The sequence below is a fragment of the Pteropus vampyrus genome, unplaced genomic scaffold (assembly GCF_000151845.1).
Source record: "Pteropus vampyrus isolate Shadow unplaced genomic scaffold, Pvam_2.0 Scaffold220, whole genome shotgun sequence".
In the NCBI taxonomy this organism is placed as follows: domain Eukaryota; kingdom Metazoa; phylum Chordata; class Mammalia; order Chiroptera; family Pteropodidae; genus Pteropus; species Pteropus vampyrus.
The window spans coordinates 1557424-1581039 of NW_011889001.1; the positions used below are offsets into that span (position 1 = coordinate 1557424).

The 23616-nt window shown below is 37.8% G+C and overlaps 1 protein-coding gene across 1 annotated transcript in view; it reads right to left on the reverse strand.

Annotated features, from left to right (window-relative positions):
• The window catches only part of STAG1 (stromal antigen 1), a 335236-nt gene that overhangs the window by 114466 nt on the left and 197154 nt on the right, over positions 1–23616 (reverse strand). Inside the window, exon 10 of the mRNA XM_023538374.1 lies at positions 13998–14121. Coding sequence (XP_023394142.1) covers positions 13998–14121 — 124 coding nt within the window. The remainder of the gene's footprint in view (positions 1–13997; positions 14122–23616) is intronic.

Sequence of the window (23616 nt, forward strand, 5' to 3'; positions counted from 1 at the left end):
GTATCTTTTCAGTTTCTTTCTTCAATGTTGTATAATTTTACGAGTACAAGTCTTTTATATCTTTTGTTAAATTTATTCCTAGGTGTTAAAAATTTTTTTATTATGTAATTGTAAATGGGATTGTTTTCTTAATTTCTCTTTCCGACAGTTTGTAATTGGTGTATAAAAATGCTACAGATTTCTGAATATGAGTTTTGTATCCTGTTACTTTACTAAATTCATTTACCAGTTCTTAACAGATTTTCGGTATACTCTTTAGGCTTCTCTCTATATAGTATCATGTCATCTGCAAACAATGACAGTTTTATTTCTTCCTTTCCAATTTAGATGCCTTTATTTCTTTTACTTGTCTGACTGCTGTGGCTAGGACTTGCAATACTATGTTGAGTGAAAGTGAACATCCTTGTCTTGTTGCTGATCTGAAGGAGAACGCTTTTAGCTTTGCACCATTGAGTGTGATGTTAACTGTGAGTCTGTCACACATGGCCTTTATTAGTATGTTCCCCCTATTCCAATTTTGCTGAGAGTTTTTATCATAAATAGATGCTGGGTTTTGTCAAATGCCTTTTCTGCATCTATTGATATGATCATACAGTTTTTATCTTTCATTTTAAGTGGTATATCCCATTAATTGATTTGCGGATTCTGAACCTTGTACCGCAGAAATAAATCGCACTTGACTGTGGTATACGATCTGCTTACTGTATTGCCGAATTCGGTTTGTTAATATCTTGCTGAGGATTTCTGCATCTATATTCATCAGGAGTATCGGCCTTTAATTTTCATTTTTTGTCATGTCTTTGTCTGGCTTTGGAATCAGGGTAACGCTGGCCTCGTAAAATGAGGTCGGGAGCCTTCCATCCTCTTGAATTTTCTGGAATAGTTTGAGAAGAATAAGTGTTAATTCTCCTTTGAATGTTTAGTAAAATTCAATTGTGAAGCCACCAGGTCCAGGACATTTGTTTGTCGGGAGTTTCTTGATTACTGATTCCACTTCATTAGTAGTTGTCAGTCTTTTTAGATTTTGTTTCTTCTTGGAAGACTGTATGTTTCTAGTAATTTATCCATTTCTTCCAGGCTGTCCTATTTGTTGGCATATAACTTGTTCGTAGCATTTTCTCACAATCCTTTTTATTTCTGTGGTGTCAGTTTTCACTTCTTTCATTTCTGATTTTGTTTATTTTGGTCCTTTATATTTTTTCCTTGATGAATCTGGTTAAGGGTTTTATAAATTTTGTTTATCTTTGCAAAGAATCAGCTCTTGGTTTCAATAATCTTTTGTATTATTTTTTAGATTATTTGTGCTCTGATCTTTTATTATTTCCTTCCTTTTACTCGTTTTGGCTTTTGTTTCTGTTCCTTTTTGAGTTCCTTTAAATGTAATGTTAGATTGTTTGAGCTTTTTGTTGTTTCTTGAGGTAGGCCTGTATTGCTATGAATTTCCGCCTTAGGTCTGCGTTTACTGTGTCCTACAGATTTTTGTCACTGTGTTTTTGCTTTCTCTTACGAATCTTTTGATTTCTTTCTTGTTGTCATTATTAATCCATTCACTGTTCAGTGGCATGTTATTTAGCCTCTGTGTGTGATTTCAGTTTTTTTTCCTTGTAACTGATTTCTAGTTTTCAAACCACTGTCATTAGAGATGCTTAATATTTCAATCTTCCTAAATCTATTCAGACTTGTTTTGTGACTTAATATGTGGTCTATTTTGGAAAATGTTGTGTATTTCAAAAGGATATATATCCTGTTGCTTTGGAGTGAAAAGCTCTAAAAATATCAATTAAATCCATCCGGTGTAATATGCCATTTAAGGCCACTGTTTCCTGTTGACAATGTCTCCTACTCTCACTGTATTATGCCAATCTCTCTTTTTATGTCAGTTAATATTTGCTTAATATATTTAGATGCTCCTGTATTGGACACCTGTTTATCAGAGTTATATCCTTTTGTTGGACTTCCTTTATCTTCTTACTCTAGTCTTTGTTTTAAAGTCTATTTTGTCTAAATATTGCTACCCCAGCTTTTTTTTCCCCCACTTCCATTCACATGAAATATCTTTTTCCCTCCCTTTACTTTTAGTCTTTGTGTGTCTTTCGCTCTGAAGTGGGTCTTTTATGGACAGCATATGTATAGGTGCTCTTTTATCAATTCAGCTACCCTGTATCTTTTCATTGGAGCATTTAATTCAGTTACATTTAAAGTGATTATCGATAGGTACATAGTTATTGTCGTTTTGTTATTCATATTTATGTTCTCCCACTCCCTCCTCCACTTTTTCTTATAGAAGTCCCTTTAACGTTTCCTAGAATACTGGTTTCTGGTTTGGTGGTGATGAACTCCTTTAGTCTCTTCTTGTCTGGGAAGATCTTTATCTCTCCTGCAATTTTGAGGATAGCCTTGCTGGATAGAGAAGTCTTGGTTGTAGGTCCTTGCTTTTCCTCACTTTAAATATTTTGTGCCAATCCCTTTGGCCTGCAAAGTTTCCGTTGAGCAATCAATCAGCTGACAGTCTTATGGGAGCTCCCTTGTAAGTAACTAGCTGCCTTTCTCTTACTGCTTTTAGGATTCTCTCTTGGTCTTTAACCTTTGGCATTTTCCTTATGATGTGTCTTGGTGTGGGGGTCTCTTTGGGTTCATCTTATTTGGGACTCTCTTCACTTCCTGGACTTGTATGTCTATTTCCTTCACCAGGTTAGGGAAGTTTTCGGTCATTATTTTTTTTCTTTTTTTTTTAAATGCCAGTTTATTTTTTCATACTATATATATATTCAGTCATTATTTCTTGAAATAAGTTTTCAATTCTTCGCTCTCTTCCTCCTTTGGTATCCTATAATGTGTGAATGTTGATATGGTGGTGGTTGTTCTAGAGAACTCTTAAAACTACCTTCAGCTTTTAAAATTTTTTCTTTTGCTATTCAGATTTTATTTTTTCTGCTACCTTTGTCTTCCAAATTGCTGATGTGATCTGCTTCATCTAATCTTCTGTTGATTCCATTGTATTCTTCATTTCTGACTAGTTCTTTTTTATGAGTTCTATGTCCTTTTCTATGCTTATTATCTCTTTGTCGAAGTTCTCCCTACGTTCCTTAAGCATACTTATATCCAGTGTTTTGAACTCTGTATCTGGTAAATTACTTGCCTCAATTTGATTTTTTTCTGGAGTTTTCAATGAAAAGTTTTCTTATTCCCTCCAGTTTTATTGAGACACAACTGATATATAAAAAATCTTCATGTTCTTATGATGAGTTTGGCATATGCATACATGCATGATGCTATTGCCATCAAGGCAATAAATGTATCCATCACCTCCAAAAATTTTCTTATATTTTTTAAAAATTTGCTAAGAAGAGAAGTAGTAGTCTTGAGAGGGACACTGTTATGTACTGTTGAAAAAAGGCAGTCTTATGCACACAATCTGTTGAAAAACTGGCCCCCAAATTCACTGTGCCTTGGGGCTGGAACACTTTCATATCAAGATACAGAGTTGCCAACACACTAGAGGAAAGAAAGGGCTAGTCAGCCCCACTGGATGCAGGCCCTGGGGGTGGAGTGGTAGTAAAGGACAGAATGAGGTGCTGGCCTCCTGGCCGTAGTATGGGGATAAACAGGATGTAAATAATCTGCAATGGATGAGGGTAGAAATGTGAAGTGAGTCCTAAAAAGAACAGAGGAACTGTATTCTACTTCTTGGCTACCTTAGTGCTCCATGCCACCCCAATTCCCATGTGTCTTATTGGTTGAAAACATTATGAGAGAAATAAAGGGGTCCAATGTAGGAAACTTTACCAGATTCATGTTGCTTGCAGACCTTAAATGAGGCTTGTTTTAACTCCAAGCAAAACTACCAAAGGCATTGCTGAAAATGAAACTACTGAAATGAAGTCCTCTGAAAATAAAATATGAAAAGTGAAGAACAGATAAGGACATGAGCCAGGGGAGTCTCATGGAGCCTGCTTGGCATATCTGTTTTATGAAGGGGCATTGCAAACTCAAATGTCTAAGGCTGAATAGCAGTTAGCGATGAGGTCAAGATCCCTGGATCCCCACTAGAAGCCCTATGCCCCTGACAGGATAGCAGGGAACAGGGGGGATAGAATTCAGACTTTTATGGGGCTCTTAGATACATACTGGTGTCCAAATGACAATACTCCTAGGACCCCATAGGGGTAGAATTAAAATAGTGGCTTTGGATGGTTTGGAGGAAGGTATGGTCCAATGAGCTCCATCCACAAATACGGGAGACAAGTCTGCATGTATTTGTAGATGGAGCTCATTGGACCATTTCAGGTGCTGATGATAGTACCCACCACTGAGTACATAACAGACATTTACATTTTGGCTGTGTGCAGTACTGAACACTACCACTAACTCAAGGAGTAAGCACCACAACAAGGGCAAATTCAATCATAATGGGCCAAGTGCATTTCTGGCCAACTCTAGAGTTGCCCAAACCACAGCACACTGTTCAACAAAATATAGCAGAAAAAAGGACATTATTCTGTTAATCCATGACTTAATGCAAGCAGGGGTGCTGAGAACCACCCTGTGAAAATTCAACATCTCAGTCTGGCCAGTCAGGCATGCCTCTAGAGCTTGGAGGTTGATTACCACAGGTTAAATGTGAAAGTTCCAGTTTTGGCCCCAGCAGTCCCTGATATTATCACCATCACCAAGAGAGTGGCAACCCGAATGGGAAATTAGTACATTGCTGTTGACCTGGATAAGCCCTTCTACTTGATCCCTTTGGAAGATGAGAGACAGGACCAATCTGCATTCACTTAGAATGACCTTCAACATATTTTTACTTTACTTGCACAGTGATACTGAAATTTCTTTGCAATATGCCACTAGTGGGTAGGGCTTGATCTTCAAGAAACCCAAGGCCCCAAACAAATTTCAGTCATTCACTATATTAATGATATCCTAACAGCAGAGCTAATCAAAAAACATGTGGCTACAGTGCTGTACTTAGTGATGGAACTATGAGCTCCAATTTGACTATAAATCCAAACAAAGTCCAGGGCCTCACATAGCAGGTGTAATTCCTAGCAGTCATTTGGGCAGGAAGCCAAAGAAGTATTCCAGAGACGATCAAACAAAAACTGTAGGTCCTGGCAGTGCCCAACAGCTAGTGGGCCTCTTTGAGTAATGAAAACAGCATGTATCACACTTGGGTGCTCTCTTGGCCCCTTTCATCATAGTGACCTGCAAAGCAGCCAATTTTAAATGAGGCCCTTTGCAGCAGCAGTCCTTGGAAGCTATTCAATAAGCCATGGCCTAAGCACAGCCTGTTGTGACCTTGAAGCCTGCTAGCCTGATGGAACTGCAGGTTTCCACATCTTCCCCTCACCACCCCACACACTGTTTGGAATCTGCGGCAGCTGGAAACTGCCACTGGGGTGCACTAGCTTCTTGGATTCTGGACCCACAAACTTTCAGAAGCTGCCATCCAGCACGTTCCTTTTCAATGACACTTCCTTGCTTGTTATTGAGCAGTAGTGAAGCTGGAGTGCCACATATGATACTGCAACCTGTACTGTCCATTCACACTTGGATGATTACAAAGACTACCAATACAATTGGAAAGGCTCAACAGAGCTTGATCAAAAATGAAACTGGTATATCCAAGATTGGGCCCAGTCAGAATCCCAAGGGACAAGTAGGCTCCGTAAGCAAATAGCCAGCTTATCAGAAAGGTCCATACTACTCACAAGATATGCTTTGGCCCTTTCTGGGGCTACCTGGGGGCCCAAGATTCAAAGGCATATCTGCTGACAGTATGGCATAGTTTACTGACAGCTCTGTGAAACTAAAGGCAGATGGGGTTTGCTGAATGGCAGTCACCATTGGGCCAGTGGGTGACCATCTTTTGACTGAGAGCAGATGCGGACATTCCATTGAATGGGCCAAGCTCCAAGTAGTAGTGATGGTGGTGCAGGCAATCTCTACCAACATGCCTTGGGACATTTTCACCAACTCTTGGGCTGTTGCCAATGGCCTAGTCATCTGTTCAGTAGAATGGCAACAAAAAAATTAGACAATCAAGAAATCTTTTGTACTGAGAAAAGAACTACGGCAGTAGCTTCCTGCCTGGAAAGAAAATATTTTTGTTATTCATGTGGATACTCATGGCAAAGGACCTTTAAAAAAAAAAAAACAAAACATAAATGGAACTCTGATTGCTGTCCATGTACTCAGACCATCCAGAGAAGAGAACTGGGACATATTAACCAATGATTGGGGGACACCTGGTTCTGGGAGATTGAGCTTCTCACACCCAGCCCTGGGCACAGTTTATGCCTCACTGCCATTAACAGCAATTCAAGCTATGGTACTACTATTCATATTTTTGGATACCCCACATAATTTAACTCTATGGAATGTCTTTCACTGCCCAAGCAAGGCAAGAATTGGGTACACTCTCACAGAATGTGATGAACTTTCCATGTACCCTATCAACAGCATGTCAATGAAGCCACTGAAAAAATGAATGGCTAAATTAAATAGCAACTAAAGAAAGGGTATGAAGATAGCCTGCTAGTGGATTTCTACCCCCATCTGACTAGGGCTGTACTGCTACTAAACACTGCATTCCAGTGCAAGGGAAACATGGTATTATGGCACATGTTGGGAAATGCTGAGCTTGGATGGGGTGGGAGTGGACTGGGTAGCTGTATGTTTAGGCTGTACTCACAAAATCCCAATCTGAGTATACCAATCATTCTTTTTATGTTTTCCTCTTAGAGGGTACATATTGGGAGGTTTGTGGTTCTGGTTGCCACAGCACCCCAGACAGTGTTCCTTGACTCTAATCAAGATGTGATGCTTCCCTTTGGCACGTCCCTCCTATGGGATACTACAAGGAGTGCTGGGGTGCTAGGATCCTTCTAGCGGTGCTGTGATCATCTGACCCTTTCTATAGGTAGACAGCATTATCAGACATGTTGGGTTTGTGCAGGATATGGCTGTCTTCCTGGACTGGCCAACTGAGGCCAAAAAGTCTGGGTTAAGCAACAACGGCATTGGGTGCCCAAAAAAGGCAGTACCATCAGGCCTGAGGCAGACAGTCTGGGTTGCAATACCTCCACAGCCAGCTCCACACATAGTAGACCAGACATTTCTGGTCTCACGAGGTTCATGGAGTAAGAGGGGAGTGGGAACATTTATCTTTCCTCTTTTCATTCCTACAGAAGCTTCTGCTATGGCTATCAACACTCTAATAAAAAAATTAGTACAGCTGTAGTGAGAGGAGGCAAACTGATGCCCTCAGACCTTCCTCAAGCTACTGACAGGTCAAATTGTTAAGTGACTCTTGACATAGGTCCAGATGACGGCATGTCCTGGAATCCCTTGCTTTAATATTACCTATAATGTAACAGAAAAAGACCCTTGCACCAGAATGGTTTTTAAGATCTATACAGACATTTTGGACTTGGAAGTTCTGTGTGTAATTTTTCTTTCTCTGCAACCATGTGGCAAAGGTAGGCTGTGGCTGTATATAACTGGTCTAGTCAGCATTATGAGAACAAATTGATAATAGGAGTCACCTGCCTCCCTCGGGGTTATGTATTGCTCTATGGACCCCAGAGAAATAGGCAAGAGAATTTCTGCCTCCAGAGGAAGGATTCTGCTGCTTTATAGTTTTATGGCTTCCTGTCCATGTGAGCAACTGCACAGAAGGATGGAGAGAACCCACTTTGCAAACACACTAAAGAGTAGCCCACATTACCCTCCTCGGAAGACAAACTAACCACTGGTTTCATTCTGCTGTCCAAATTCTAATACCACACATAGGTGTACAGGCACTAGAAGAAACAGTGTACAACCTGTCCTTAACCATGGCAGAATAGCTAATGTTACTGTCCAAGCAACCCAAGACCAAGAAGACTCATTAAACTCACCAGTCAAGGTGGTGATGGATAATCAAATAGCCCTTGACTATCTGATGGCAGAACAGGGTGACTAGTGTTTGTATTCTTCCTTGAATTTTTTGCTGATGTACATCAATAATTTGGGGACCATAAAAAAACTGAGCTGGTGAATATCCATGCTCAGGTGATATGGACAGGGAGCCCTAGAACTAAGCGGCTGTATACTCAGTCCCACTCAGACTTACTTTTTGATCTCTTTAGTTAGTTTAAACCACATGACGTTCTTGGTTGAAGAACATCATCCAGAAAGGCCTGTTTGTCTTCCTGGGTCTGGCTCTCTTAAATACCTAATAAAGTCTTGCCTACAAATGACAGGGAGGCTCCATGAGCAAGCCACATACATACAGATTGTTCAGAGATCATCACAAGTTGATGGTGGATCCAACTCTATCTCCAAGTTCGAGGTGGGCGATAGTCCTATAGGATTTGATATGATTTATCTGTCAATAATGTGGCTGAGCAGGGGTAGGAGGTGGACTGTTGGGAAAGTCTCCTGAATACAGTCTTTTGATCCCTTCCACGTGGCTGCATAAGAATAGGCCTTGATCCTGGAACACTCCCTTAGCAAGAGGTAAGAGTCCTCACAGCCTATGCTGGGTTTATCGCGCTGTATGAGAATACCTTTACTGTTTCAGGTTCAATCTGTATTCTTTTGTTCTGCTGAAGTGTGTGCATCATATGGCACCTGGCCAACCCCACTACTAAATCTGTCCCCTGCAAGAAGGGGACAACGTTCTTAGTTCTGTAGCACAAGAGGAGTATATGCAGGGCAACTGCCCTCTGCTGATTTCTGCGAAGGACCTGCTGGTTATGGAGGACTGACACCCACGACTGAAAATGATCTTGCTTTGCTCCTCCTTCTCTACGTGAGTAAAGCACTGTTCCATCTAGTACTTCACTGTTTTGTGTTTTCCTTGGCAACCTAATATCAATATGCAGCAAGCAGAAATGTTTGAACTACTACAACTGGTGACAGGCAACAGATGTCATTTACTTGACATAAACAAAGCTAGAAAGGTTTTTGGTAAATTTAAGAGAAATAGGATATGAAATGAGTCAACACAAAGAAGAGGAAATGGGGTGGACTGAGTGAAAATAGATCTCGCCCGAGCAATACAGAGATTTTGATATGAGGAATCAAGTATATGCAACAGAGAAGAACGGCACCATATAAGCTACAAGCAAAAACAGGACAGAGTAATATTGATAAAGTGGAAAAGACAGAGTAAGGCAATCTATTGTCAAGAATATAAAAACAGAGTAATATATCTAGCTCAGAACACAGAGATTACTTTAGCTGTATTTAAATTGGATAGATTCTGTGTTACCCGTAATGACAGAACTAAAACAAATATGTAGAAAATTTAGAAAGAACTTTTGGTCAACAGAAAGACAACCTGTATTTCTAATGACTCCCTTACTTGTTAGAAATTATTTGTCTTTCTATTGACTAAAACTTAATGAGAATACTTACATAAACTGGCAATATTTTAAAAAGCTGTCTTATTTTGGAGGGTAGACTCTAAAATTCTAAAATCAAGACAGAAGGAATAGCAAGGCATTACAATATGTATCTTAAACCAAGACAATGTTATATGTCAATTTTATCTCAATAAAACTGAAAAAAATGTAACTGATAATTAAAATGTAATATTAAAAAAGCAAGAGTTTTAACAACTCATTTGAAAAGGCATAGGATGAGTCTGAAGGCAGATGCCATATCCTGTAGAATGAGCAGTTTCAGACAGACTAAAAGGAGAGAAACTATAGTCCTCAGAGGAAAAAAGTACAAAGAGATTAGAGATAGAATGACAAATAAGAAAGTTTAGAAGGGAACACCAAGTTCTAAATAAAGTAACTGGAAATCATATAAAAAGTTTTAAAAATCATTCTAGTGAAAACAATACTGCTTACATGATTTTATCAGCAACATAAAAGAGAAATCTATCTCTTCCTTTATATAAACAGAGGATTTCTATGAACAGTGATTTATTTTAAAATGATAGCTGTTTTTTTGGCAAGCCACATCAAATCAGTGTTATTCCAATAATTTGTGGTCATCATAAGTTCTGTTAAAATGGTAACTGTTATTGTCATTTTAATGTAGTAGAATACTCTATAAGAGAACTGTAAGGAGGAAGAAAACTGATATGGTAGTTGTGAAGAATAAAAATGCAGGACACTAAATTTATTCCTATAAAAAGTCTGTTCTGTTAGGTTTAACAGTGTGTACATGCTTAAGGACATACTGTACAATTCTACATTCTCTCACACTATAGAATTATTTAATTGGATAAATCTGAGACTGGCTTATATATGAAGGATTCCAATTCCACAAGATGATTAGAGAAAGAAAACAATCAAGTTTGGGATTTATTAGTGCAGAGGAAAGGATATGAATAGCTAGAGAAGATAAATATTCAGGAAAATATTCACTATGTACTAATTAAATTTCCCTCCAAATGAAGTAGGGGAGAACAACTCTTTTAAATCAAAAATGATCAACTGTGAAGCTGAGCAACCAACTTGTGATGATCTCTGTACAAAATGAACTCTCTCTTACAGCAAAAGTAGCCTATAAGTTCTCTTGGGACCTTTTATTATAATTTATGTAACTCTGTGGTTTTCAAAATATCTTTAATAATACTTAGCATATTGCTGTTTTAAAAGTAAATGCTTTACAAGCTGCTAATGGTAAGATAAAGTCTTAAAATATTGAGAAATTTAACTTAAAAATCTAAGAATGTAACTGCATTAAAAAATAAAATGTCTTCAAGGACTGGTCAAAATGGCATAGTAGATAGATGCAGTGCACGCCTCCTCTTGCGACCACACCAAAATTATAACAAAATTACAGAGCAAGCGTCACGCAGAGTCGCCTAAAGTGTGGCTAAAGACAAAAATAACAGGTCATTTCAAATGGGCAGGAAAGATGAAGACAAAAAGGCCCGACCTCACAATCGCATGTGGTGATACAGAATCAGGAGGGTAATCTTGGCATACCTCAGGAGTGAGGGGTCCCGGCTGTACACTAAGTTTCCCAGCCAAGGGTTCCAGTGCTAGGAAGATAAGTCCTGACAACCTCTGACTGTGAAAACCAGTGGAGATTGTGGCTAAGTAAGACAGAAGGCTGTAGGAGTTGTAGGGGTCTCCCTTAAAAGGGCCTACGCCCATACTTACTCACTGACAGACTCACTTGCTTTGAGATCCAGCACTGGGAAGCTGCTCGAGGGGCGCCAGGTATATACGGGGAGACACTGAGTTGTTGGGTTTCAAGGTGAGGGCTGGAGGGACAGCTTTCGCCTACACAGATCTTCTGGCAGTATCCACTGTTCCTTTGTTGAGCCTTTCACTATTGTAGCATATGATGCAGGCCCTACCATATCAGAGTCACCGTCAACCTGGATAACACAGGTTGCTCTGCCCAGGGGATTCCCTGAGACTCCGCCTCTTCCAACTTGTGAGCCCATCCAAGCTGCTTCCAGTGGTTTATTTCATATAAATGGCCTGTCTTGGCTCTTTACTAAAGAGTAAAGAGCTTTACTAAAATCTCTCAAAGGCTCATAAAACCCAAAAAAGAAGCATCTGGCCTCAGCGTGCCCAGTACCTCTTCCTGTGTAGCCACAAACTCTCCACTAGTGGCCCTGGTTCCTGGCATGGCCTCTCAAGGCACCTAAAAGCCCAGCACAGGTGGCAGCTATCTGCAGATTACTTGATGATTCTTACTAGGTGTCCCCAGAGGTACACAGGTTGCAGCTTAACATGACTTGCAGCTGGACCCCTCCCAGAACTATGCCACTGGGCCCCTACAGGACAACTACTACATAAAGCCACTCTACTAAGACCAGGAGACTTAAAGCCCTACCTAACCCATAGAAACAGACAGAGGGAAGCAGTCAAAACGAGGAGACAAAATAACACGTCCCACATGAAAGAACAGAGCAAAGCTCCAAAAAAAGAACTCAATTAAATGGAGACAGGCAATCTACCAGATGCAGAGTTCAAGACATTTGGTTATAAAGATGCTCAAAGAACTTAGGGGAAGAGTAAATGAACTCAGTGAGAACTTTATCAAAGAGAAAACATAAAAACGGAGGTGAGAAACATAATGGGGAACCAGTCAGAAATAAAAAATACAGTATTTGAGATGAAGATTACATTAGAGAGAATCAAAAGAGTGGATGAAGCAAAGAAACAAATCAGCTATTTAGAGGATGAAGTAGCTGAGGACATCTAATCAGAACAGAAACAAGAAAAAAAGAATCCAAAAATGAAGATAGATTAAGGAGCCTCTGGACAACATCAAGCATAACAATATTCACATCATAAGGGTATCAGAAGGAGAAGAGAGAGAGCAAGAAATTGAAAACCTATCTGAAGAAATAATGATGGAAAACTTTCCTAACCTGGTGAAGGAAATACACATACAACCCCAGGAAGTTCAGAGAGTCCTAAACAAGATGAAGCCTACACGAAGACACATCATAATTAAAATGCCAATGGTTAAAGACAGAGAATCTTAAAAGCAGCAAGAGAAAAGCAATTAGTTACCTACAAGGGAACTCCCATAAGACTATCAGCCGATATCTCAACAGAAACTTTGCAAGGCAGAAGGGCTTGGCACAAAATATTCAGTGATGAAAAGCAAGGACCTACAACCAAGATTACCCTTTGTGGCAAAACTATCATTTAGAATTGAAGGGCAGATAACAAGCTTCCCAAACAAGAAAAGCTAAAGGAGTTCATCACCACCAAGCTAGTATTACAGAAAATGTTACAGGGACTTTTTTAAGAAAAAAAAAAAAAAATATGTATCAAAAATATGAATAAAGAATGGCAACGAGTACTTCAAATGAAAAATAATTAAATGTTCCAATCAAAAGATAGGGTAGCTGAATGGATAAGAAAACAAGATCCTTACACAGGCTGTCTATAAGAGAGAATTCAGATTAAAATAGACATACAGATGAAAGCAAAGAGATGGAAAAAGAGTTCATGATGGACCTAGAGGATATTGTGCTGAGTGGAGTAAGGCAGATAGAGACAAATGCCATATGTACATGTTCAATCTAAAGAAAATAAACAAACTCACTCCCACCCCCACCCAATAAACAAACTCATAGATACAGAGAATGTTTTCAAGGTTACCAGATGGGGGTGGTCAGTGAAAAAGGGGGAAGGAATTAAGAAGTACAAATTGGTAGTTACAAAATAGTCATGGAGAGAGAAAGTACGGCAAAGGAATACAGTCAATAATATTGTAATAACTATGTACGGTGTCAGAGGGGTACTAGATTTATTGTGTGATCACTTTGTGAGCTATATACATGTCTAATCACTATGCCATACACCAGTAACTAAGAGAATATTGTATGTCAACTATAATTGAAAAATAAATATTAAAAAAATAAAAACAAAGTGTCTTCTAATATCTGCTATAATTTCAACTATTCGAAGAATGGAATTTAAAGTAAATTGATGTACTATTTCCTATTTGTGAATATACGAGCAATTCAAATTATAGATTGTCAGGTCGTTCAATATAAAAATTCCAATAATTTATCACTCCTACTCTTGATTATTTTGAGGATTATTTATTCAGGACTCAATAATGTGGGATTCCTTTTAATATAGAGCCTTTTCTTATGGAAATGTATTTTTAGATATATTCTAGCATCCAACAAATATATTCACTAAGATAAAACACTTTCCTGTGATATGACCCTAAAGAATTCAAAACAATAAAGCTTATTTAGTTTTGATATGTTAAGAAAAAACAAGGAATCTCTTTTGATTCCGAACTATAAAAGATTATAATTAGCTTCTTGGGATAAGACAGTCTCTTAAAACTATATGTATCAGATTGTAAGTCTTGATTTGAGACAAGAATTATAACTAAGTAAGAAGGATTTTCACATTTGGGCTAATGTCTCAAGTTTCATCATGGCCATCAAGTGAATAGTTAGTTACTTGGCTATATCATCTTAGATTTCCATATTACTACAAATCTTATCTAGTAATGAGACAAGCACACCTTCTATCAAAGTGAGGAACAGAGTAACTTACCCTGTCATGAAGAGTCCAACCAACATATTTTAGGTAACTGTCATTTAGGAAGGCATCACTATACATTTTCATCCATACCCCAATTTCTTCAATACAAATGGCTCTAATCTCAGCAATAGCATCACTACAAGAAAAAAAAGAGAAATCTCTGATTAATATGAAAAGCTAAAATGTACTTCACACTTATTTTCAGTAACTAATAAATATTAACATTATTCCTACTATTGTATTTATATCTGCTCTCTAAAAGGTCTTCAATTTGACTAACTTCTATTTTTTACAAGAAATCTGTGGAATAAAAAGTACTGGTACCGAATTGAAAAATAATGCTTCTAAAAACCATCTTATTTTAACTCAACTGCTCTATATTCATTGAACTGGGAAATTGCATTTGGAGCTTTCTGAAAGCCTCACAACTACTGTGGAGTCAACAAACACATAAAAATCTTCTGAAGAAACCAGACTACCAACAAACACCCAAATACTAGTGATGGAACCAAACCACAAAAGTCAGGTTTCTGGCTCTGTGCCCAGATGGCTTTTCATCTCAGTGTAAGTACTGAACTTACCCTCCTGAAATTTTCCTACTCTCAAAACTGTAAACCATGCACAGATACAATGTTAATATTTTAATCTTATCTTTCAATAGGTTACCAGCTCTAGCTAAAAATAAATAAATAAATACAACAAAGTGAATTATAACTTTCTTTTGTAGATTGATCTTCAAAATTTCTGAATTCACCATATATGAGTAACACAAAAATTTAGGTAATTTTTAATTCTCCAATTAGTGCAAGGCAATCAGACAATTAATTAATCTGACAATAATTTAGCTGGAATCTTAATGTTAATTAAGGAGCTTTTTTTAGTTGTTCTTTTTCTTTTTTATTTGCAGGAGACTCATCTAGGATTATTAGCTGCTCTTTGTGGGTGTTAACATTCCAATATTTCATTCTCTGCTCTAATAAATCTCAGTTCCTTCTCTGTTCCTGTCACTACTTATGAATAAAAATGTGAGAATCTCTTTCAAAGCCATATTACCTACCACAACCTTTAGTTTTCCTACATTATTTTGTTTATACCCTTTTTTTTTCATGGAGAGATTCTACAGCATAGAGGCTAATGGTACAGGCTCTGGAGCAAGACATTCTGAGTTCAAATCCTGGCTCTGCTTTTACTAAGCTGTGTGGCTTTAGGCAAGTTATATCCTCTTTCTTAGATTTCCTCATCTGTAAAACATGGATAATAACTGTACCTAGAGCTCACAGAGCTATTGTGAGAATAAAATCTCTTAATAAAAGTAAAAGACTTAGGACTGTGCCTGGTACTTAATAAAACTTCCATAAATGTTTACTTACTATTATAATCTTTTTTTAAAATATGGATATTTCCTTTAATACTGAAAAATCAAATAACAAAACAATAGAGTTTATATTTGTAGCAAGCAGGTTTCTTTTAATAATAATTTTTTTTTTATTTTTCAGTTTATAGTTGGCATACAATACTATATTTGTTTCAGGTGTACAACACAGTGAGATATCTACATAACTCACAAAGTGATTATCCCAATAAATCCTCACCATACATAGTTATTACAATATTATTGGCTATATTCCTTATACTATACTTTCTATCTCCATGACTACTGTGTAACTACCCATTTGTAGTTCTTAATCCCTTCCCCTTTTTTCACTGCCCCAACAATCCCCTACCCATCTGGTAACCCTCAAAATGTTATCTGTATTTATGAGTTTGGTTCTGTTTGTTCAATTATTTTGCTCTTTAGATTCCACATATACGTACAATCATAAGGCATCTGTCTTCCTCTGATTTACTCTATTCAGCACAATACCCTCTGAGTCAATCATGAAATATCTTTTTCCATCCCCTTACTTTTAGTCTCTGTGTCTTTTAATCTGATGTGCGTCTCCTGTAGGCAGAATGTACAGGGGTCTTGTTTTCTTATTCATTCAGCCATCCTATCTTTTGAAGTACTTGTTGATAGATATGTAGCTATTGCCATTCTTTATTTAGACTTCTGAAACATTATCTTTTTCAACTTCTTAAAAAAGTCCCTCCAACATTTCCTATAATACTGGTTTGAAAGTGATGAACTCCTTTAGCTTTTTCTTGTCTGGGAAACTATGTGTCCTTCAATTCTAAATGATAACTTTGTTGGGTAATCTTGGTCATGGGTTTTTATCACTTTGAACATTTTGTGCCAAGCCCTTCTGGCCTATAAAGTTTTGTTGAGAAATCAGCTGACATTCTTATGGGCATTTCCTTGTATGTAACTGATTGCTTTTTTTCTTGTTGCTTTTAAGATTCTTTTTTAATTTAAACTTTAGCATTTTAATTACGATGTGTCTTGGTGTGGGTCTCTTTGAGTTCATCTTGTTTGGGACTCTCTGAACTTCCTGGGGTTGTACATCTATTTCCTTCACCAGGTTAGGGAAGTTTTTGTTATTTCTTCAAATAGGTTTTCAATTTCTTGTGCTCTCTCTTCTCCTTCTGGTACATCTGTAATGTGAATGTTGTTACACTTGATGTTGTTCAAGAAGCTTCTTAAACTATCTTCATTTTTGGATTCTTTTTTCTTGTTTCTGTTCTGATTGCGTGTCCTCTGCTGCCCCATCCTCTATGTCACTGATTCGATCCTCCGTCTCATCCACTCTTTTGATTCCCTCTAATGTACTTTTCATCTCAGATATTGTATTCTTCCTTTCTGACTGGCTCCCTTTTGTTTTCCACCTCCATTTTTATGTGTATCCGTTTTTTAAAGTTCTCACTGAGTTACTCTTCTCCTAAATTCCTTGAGCAACATTATAACCAGTGTTTTGAACTCTGCATCTAGTAGATTGCTTATCTCCATTTCGGTGAATTCTTTTTCTGGAGCTTTGTTTTATTCTTTCATGTGGGACATGCTTCTTTGTCTCCTCAGTTTGGCTGTCTCTCTGTGTCTGTTTCTATATATTGGTTAGGGCTCCTAAGTCTCCCGATTTTAGTAGAGTGACTTTATGTAGTAGGTATGCTATAGGGTCCAGTGGTACTGTCCTGGGGGGGGGATGTCCAGTTGCAGGTCAAGGTCAGCCACAGCCTGTGCACCTCCAGGGCCACCTGGTAAGAGTCACCAGGCAATCCACATATGATTTCCACCCTCCTACCCCATGCTGGGCTTATAGGTACCTCAAGGGGCCGAGTTTGAAACTGAGAACAGCTAACAGTGGTGCAGGGCTTGGGGCTACTTAGCAAGAGATATGGTACATGCTGAGGTCAGATGCTATTTTGGATTTGTAAGCCTTTGAGAGATTTTATTAAAGTTTGCAGCAAGAGCCAAGACAGCTAATTTATATGGAATAAACCATTGGAGTGGCTTGCGTAAGCCCACAAGTTGAGAGAGGCGGAGTCTCAGGGAATCCCCTGGGTAGAGTGACTTGTGTTATTCAGGGTGATGGCACCTGCAGGCTGGTAGTGGGGCAGGGCTCAACAAAGGGAAAATAGCTTCTGCCTGTACCTCTGTCCGGGAGCCAGCACCCCTCCAGCCTTTGCCCTGAAACCCAACAGCTTAGCACCTCCCTGTTTGTCCCTGCTGCCCTTTGAGCAGCTGCCCCAGTGCTGGAGTTCAGAGCAAGCGAGTCCATCAGTGAGTAAGACGAGGTACAGGCCCTTTAAGAGAAAGGTCTCTGCTTTCTGCAACCTTCTGTCTCACTGAGCCGCAATCTGCACTGGTTTTCACAGCCAGAGGTTATGGAGACTTCTCTTCCTGGCACTGGAACCCTGGGCTGGGGAGCCCAGTATGTTGCTGGAACCCCTCGCTCCTCTGGTGGGGGAGCTGCCCCAGTGCTGGAGTTCAGAGCAAGCGAGTCCATCAGTGAGTAAGACGAGGTACAGGCCCTTTAAGAGAAAGGTCTCTGCTTTCTGCAACCTTCTGTCTCACTGAGCCGCAATCTCCACTGGTTTTCACAGCCAGAGGTTATGGAGACTTCTCTTCCTGGCACTGGAACCCTGGGCTGGGGAGCCCAGTATGTTGCTGGAACCCCTCGCTCCTCTGGTGGGGGAGGTGGCTCTACAGTCAAGACAGCCCTCCTGATTCCCTTTTAATTTAAAAATTATATATGTATACATATGTATATGTATGTGTGTATATATATTTGTTGTTCACCTCTCATAGTTAGATTTCTTTCTGTCACCACATATTTGACCCCTTTTATCCCACCTACCTACTTCCCTCCTCTCCACTCCCCAGCCCCCATTCTTGATTGACACACTCAGTCCAGGTGTGAGACCAGGCCATTTCACGTCTCCACTCCTGCTATCGTTTTGAGGTGACCTATTATTTGGGGTGATCTAATTGTAGGGCTTCTGTTCAGTCAGACCTCTGGTGACTCCGCATACTGGCTGCTCTTTAGTTTTGTTATAATTTTGGTGTGGTTGCTACAGGTGTGTACAGCCTTTACCTTATATGCCATCTTGAATCTAGTCTATTTACTATTATCTTTTAAGAATCGACAATATCATCTTTTACAGACAATAGAGTATGAAAAGTAGCTTGTCTACAACTAAAAGGATGTTCCTAGACCTTTATAATACGGAATGTGAATAGCTCAAAGACATTTATTTTGTTCAGTATATTTAAAATTTCAGATATAAAAAAAGTTAAAGACAATACAATGAATATACATGTATCCAATGCTGTTAAGAAATAAAATATTATAGTTGAAACTTCCTATACACTTCTTTCTGATGCATCTCCCTCCCCCCAAATAAATGACTATCCTTGATTCAATGACTGTCATTTCCATCTATACCTTTATGCTTTAACTCTATACATGTTGTTTTACATAGCTAATCCTATAGGCACCCTCTCCAATTTGCTTTTTTCACAAACAATGTTTTGCCGCTTATACATACTGATTCATATAGTTCATATATTTGTTTTAGCGGATGTTCAGTGTTCATTTCTATAATGTTACAAATTATATATACATTCAATGGCAGACATTATATTGTTTCTAAGTTTTTGTTGTTATTAACAATGAAATGCCATGAACATTCTTGTACATGCCTCCTTGTGCACATGTGTGAGAGTTTCCATAGGGCAGTGTTTTTCAAACAGTGCATCATTGCCTATTATGAGATAAATTTAGTGAGTGGCACCAAAAACATAAAAGTATTCAGATAGAAAATACTAAAGTGCTTCACACATGGCAAGGCAAGTGAGTTATTTTTATTGGAACACTGTGTACCTGATTATAGGACACAGACAGCTTTTATACCTAGAAGCGATATTACTGGGTGAGAAGAAATACAGTTTTTAGTTTTATTAGTATTAACCAATTTCTACATAAGTTGGGGGTTCAAACATCTTTGCCTGTCACTTCGTATTGTTCTACTATTTAATATAAATTTCCATCTCTGTGAACTGCTACTTCATAAACTTTGTCTTCTGTACAAATAAAAACAAATAACAACAGCAGCAAATATAAAACAGCCACCTCCTCCAAAAAAAACCAAAACACAATCACAAAACACCCAAATCACAGCATTTTAGCTTTCTTAGTCCTATCAAGTAGTTATTTCCCAGAGATATGCTGCACTTATTCTCTGCTATATCATCCTTGTAAAAATACTAAAACGAAAACACAAAAAACACTAGGCTACATTTTTATTAAACATTCTCTGGGAAGCAGACTAAGGACAACATGAATAGGTATGGTACGCTGATTCAAACTATAGTGACGACTAAGTATGGTAACTTCATATATACAGAGCTCAATCATTCTTCCATTCATTACCACTGGCATTGCTATTATCAATACCATTACCATTGACATTGAGATTACGGGTGGCTAATTTCCAAGGCTCAGGAATATACATGTTTAGCTTTATTTCAGTAGGGAAACTGTCTTGAAAATCTTTTATTATAACTATCTCTAAGTCTAAGCCTAATTTCTAATGCCTTCCTGTCTCACCTAATGGACTTCTTAAAACTTACATTACGGAACACAGCTCCTTGCCTACTTGAGATACCAATCTGACACCTCCCGCCTTAACTTCAAATATCTTTTGTAGACTTTCAGTTTGACTTACAATATATGGTCAGACAGTCCATTCTGCTACTATTAAAAGTACCTAGATGATTTGTTTACTATTTAGATTCTGAAGCCCCAATCCGCTTTGCCTGCTGATACCACCATGCTAAATTAATCATTCTCTACATGTAGTTATATTACATAATCACACACTATAGAGTAAAAATTAGAACTTCTTTATGGTGGTTTTAAAATACGCCCACAGAATCTTGGTTAATATTCCCTTTGATGAAGGCAAATTCGTCTTTTCTAGAATGTTGGTGTACATGGTAACTTGTTTCTAACAAAGGTAATGTGGTGGAAAAATGAATTTTAACTTCTGAGGCGAGGTGAAAAAGACATTGTGACTTTTGTTTTGTTCTCTCTTGATCACTCTCTTGAAGGACAGCCAACTGCCATGTCTTGAAGACACTCTCATGGCCCTATACAGAACTCCGTGTGGTGAGTAACTGAGGTCTTCTGACACCAGCCATGTAAGAAAGCATTACTAGAAGCAGATATTCCAATCCCAGTCAAGCCTCCAAATGACTATAACCTCAACCAAAGTCTTGATTACAATTTGATGAGAGAACTTAAACCAGAACCACCTAGCTAGGCAGCTACCAGATTCTTGTTCCATAGAAACTACGATATAACAAATGTTTGTTTTACATTGCTAAGTTTTGGGGTATTTGTTACATGGCAAGAGATAACTCATTATAACATTTTATTATTAAAGGCTTTTAACAATCTACCTATAACAAATCTTCTTGCAATCTGGTCCATAAAAGACTGTAGACCAAATAGCTCTAATGCATCAGCATCTATGTCTATGGCATCCCTTGCCTACAATGCCCTTAATTCCATTCTGATTACCTACGATGATTATTCCTTCAAGCTGCAATGAAGTCTCAGTTCTTCCATAATTCCTGTCATATCCTCTTATTATCAGATATAGCTTTCTTGACCTGTAAGAACTAACATTCTATTTAAGTAGATGAAGCATAAATAAAAATGCAGTATGCTTTTAATTATTCCCTGATTTGATTACAACATATCTTTTGATATATAGATATTTTTCTTATGCATACGAGTCCTCCAATCTTCAGTTTTCATATTAAATTTCTTTTTAATGCCTAATTTCCAATGGCCTCACTCCATTTAGAAATATTTAGCTCCAAATGTCTGGTAGTTTCCAAAGCGAAGATTAAAATAGAGGGCAAAGAAGTTAGTTAAGACAAGAGGAAAGGTATAAGACAATTGTAAGATGGGCTAATTTTAATAGCATTCTGGTATTGGAGCCTTGAAATGAACAACTAAAATAAAGTCAAAGAGAGAAACTCAAACTCTCTCTTTGTGAACTCAAAGAGAGAAAAATAAAACTAGAAAAGAATTACTATAGGGCAATTAATCCTTTGTTGTAACTCCATTTTACAGCATAAAATATAATTATGTTCATTCCCATGAAAAATATATCTAATTTACTGATTTTCACAGTTAAGCATGTCTTTTTTTAGGAGACAAGACGATATAATTTAATATCTGGACTTGTTTTCCTTTTTGGATTACTTTATTGGCAGATGAAATTAAAATACTTTCTGCTTACAAATAAAATGAAATTTAATTGTAATTAATTTTAATTAAATGTTTCATGTACTATCTTTACAAGGTCTTTGCTAGCAAAGAAGTTGACTAAATTAAAATGACTACATTACAAATTTCAGAGACTAGCTCTTGGCTAATATGGCTGTTTTGACACAATTATCTCTCAAAGGTACATGGAATCTCATGAGAGCTCTTGAGTGAGAAATAATTACAAGTTTCAAGAAGAACCATTATCTAAATTGTAGTACACAATGAATTCATATCTCAACCAAGTCTGTCACTAATATTTGGATTAAAAAAATTTACATTTTCCAAAATAGAACAACTGTAGATAATTTTTTTTTTTTTTTGAAATAGCTTAGGGGAGAAAGGAATAGCTGAAAGAGTTACTGAAAAGGTATACTGTATTCTTTATTAGACTGTGGACAAGAACTTGAGAATAGAGATCATAACGTACAGAAAAATGATTAAAATAAACATCTTAGAGAATGTTAAGTGTTAGTATAGGGCAGTACACAGAAAAAAGAAGCAATTTTGTAAAATTTCAGTTATCTCATTAATACTACTACTTTCCAATACTTCTCTTATCTTTTCAAATCCTATGTAAAGGGTATATGGTAGCTAGCATTTAGCTCCAAATCAAGTTAGCTCCCTCAGCATTAAAACTAGTGGTTTTCACAGACATCCCCAACCCTGGTAACTCTACTACATCTAGTGCTCTGGATTTTAGGTTGTTTGAAGGGTTTAGTTCCATTCCAGAATGCCACAGGTTTGCACCATTTTAACCCGAAGTTCAGCTTTTTATAAATAAATGCTTAATTTTTTGGTTATTTCCATAAAACTGAAATAACTGTTTTTTGTCTTTTTAGTTGTTTTTGGGGGAGACAATTTTCCAACCATTTCACTCTCACCTTCATTTTTGACAGATGTTTGCTCTTGGTATGTAATTCTAAGTTGACAATGTATATTTAATGCAATTCCTATCAAAATACCAATGGCATTTTTCACAGCACTAGAACAAATAATTCTAAAATATATATGGAAGCACAGAAGACCCCGAACAGCCACAGCAGTCTTGAGAAAGAAGGACAAAGATGGAGATATCAGGCTGCCAGATATCAAACTACGCTATAAGGTTCTAGTAATCAAAATGGCACGGCGCTGGCACAAAAACAGACACACAGATCAATGGAAAAGAATAGAGATCCCAGAAATAAACCCATGCCTATGTGGTCAATTAATCTCCGCCAAACGAGGCAAGAATGGAGCAAAGACAGTTATTCAATAAATGGTGTTGGGAAAACTGGACAGATACATGCAAAAAAGTGAAACTGGATCACTTTCTTACACCACATATAAGAATAAACTCAATGGATTGAAGGCCTAAATGTAAGACCTGAAACCATACAACTCCTAGGAAAAAAAACAGCAAGTAAAACTCTCTGACATTGCTCTTCGTGATGTTTTTTCTGATGTATCTCCTCAGGCAAAGGAAACTAAGAAAAAACAAACAAATGGGACTACGTCAAACTAGAAAGGTTTTGCATAGCAAAGGAAACCAAGAGAACGAAAAGACAACCCACTGAATGAGAGACGATATTTGCCAATGATACAGCCTACAGGAGGTTAATATCCAAAGTATCATACAGCTTAATACCAAAACAAAAAAAAAACAAAACAAAACCGAACAGCCTGATTAAAAAGTGGGCTGAGGATCTGAATAGACATTTCTCCAAAGAGGGCATACAGATGGCCAACAGACATCTGAGAAGATGCTCATCATCACTAATCATCAGAGAAATGCAAATTAAAGCCACAGTGAACTATCACCCCACACCTGTCATAATGCCTATCATCCATAAATCAACAAACAAGTGTTGGTGAGGATGTGGAGAAAAGGAAACCACCATGCACTGTTGGGTCGCAAATTAGTGCAGCCACTA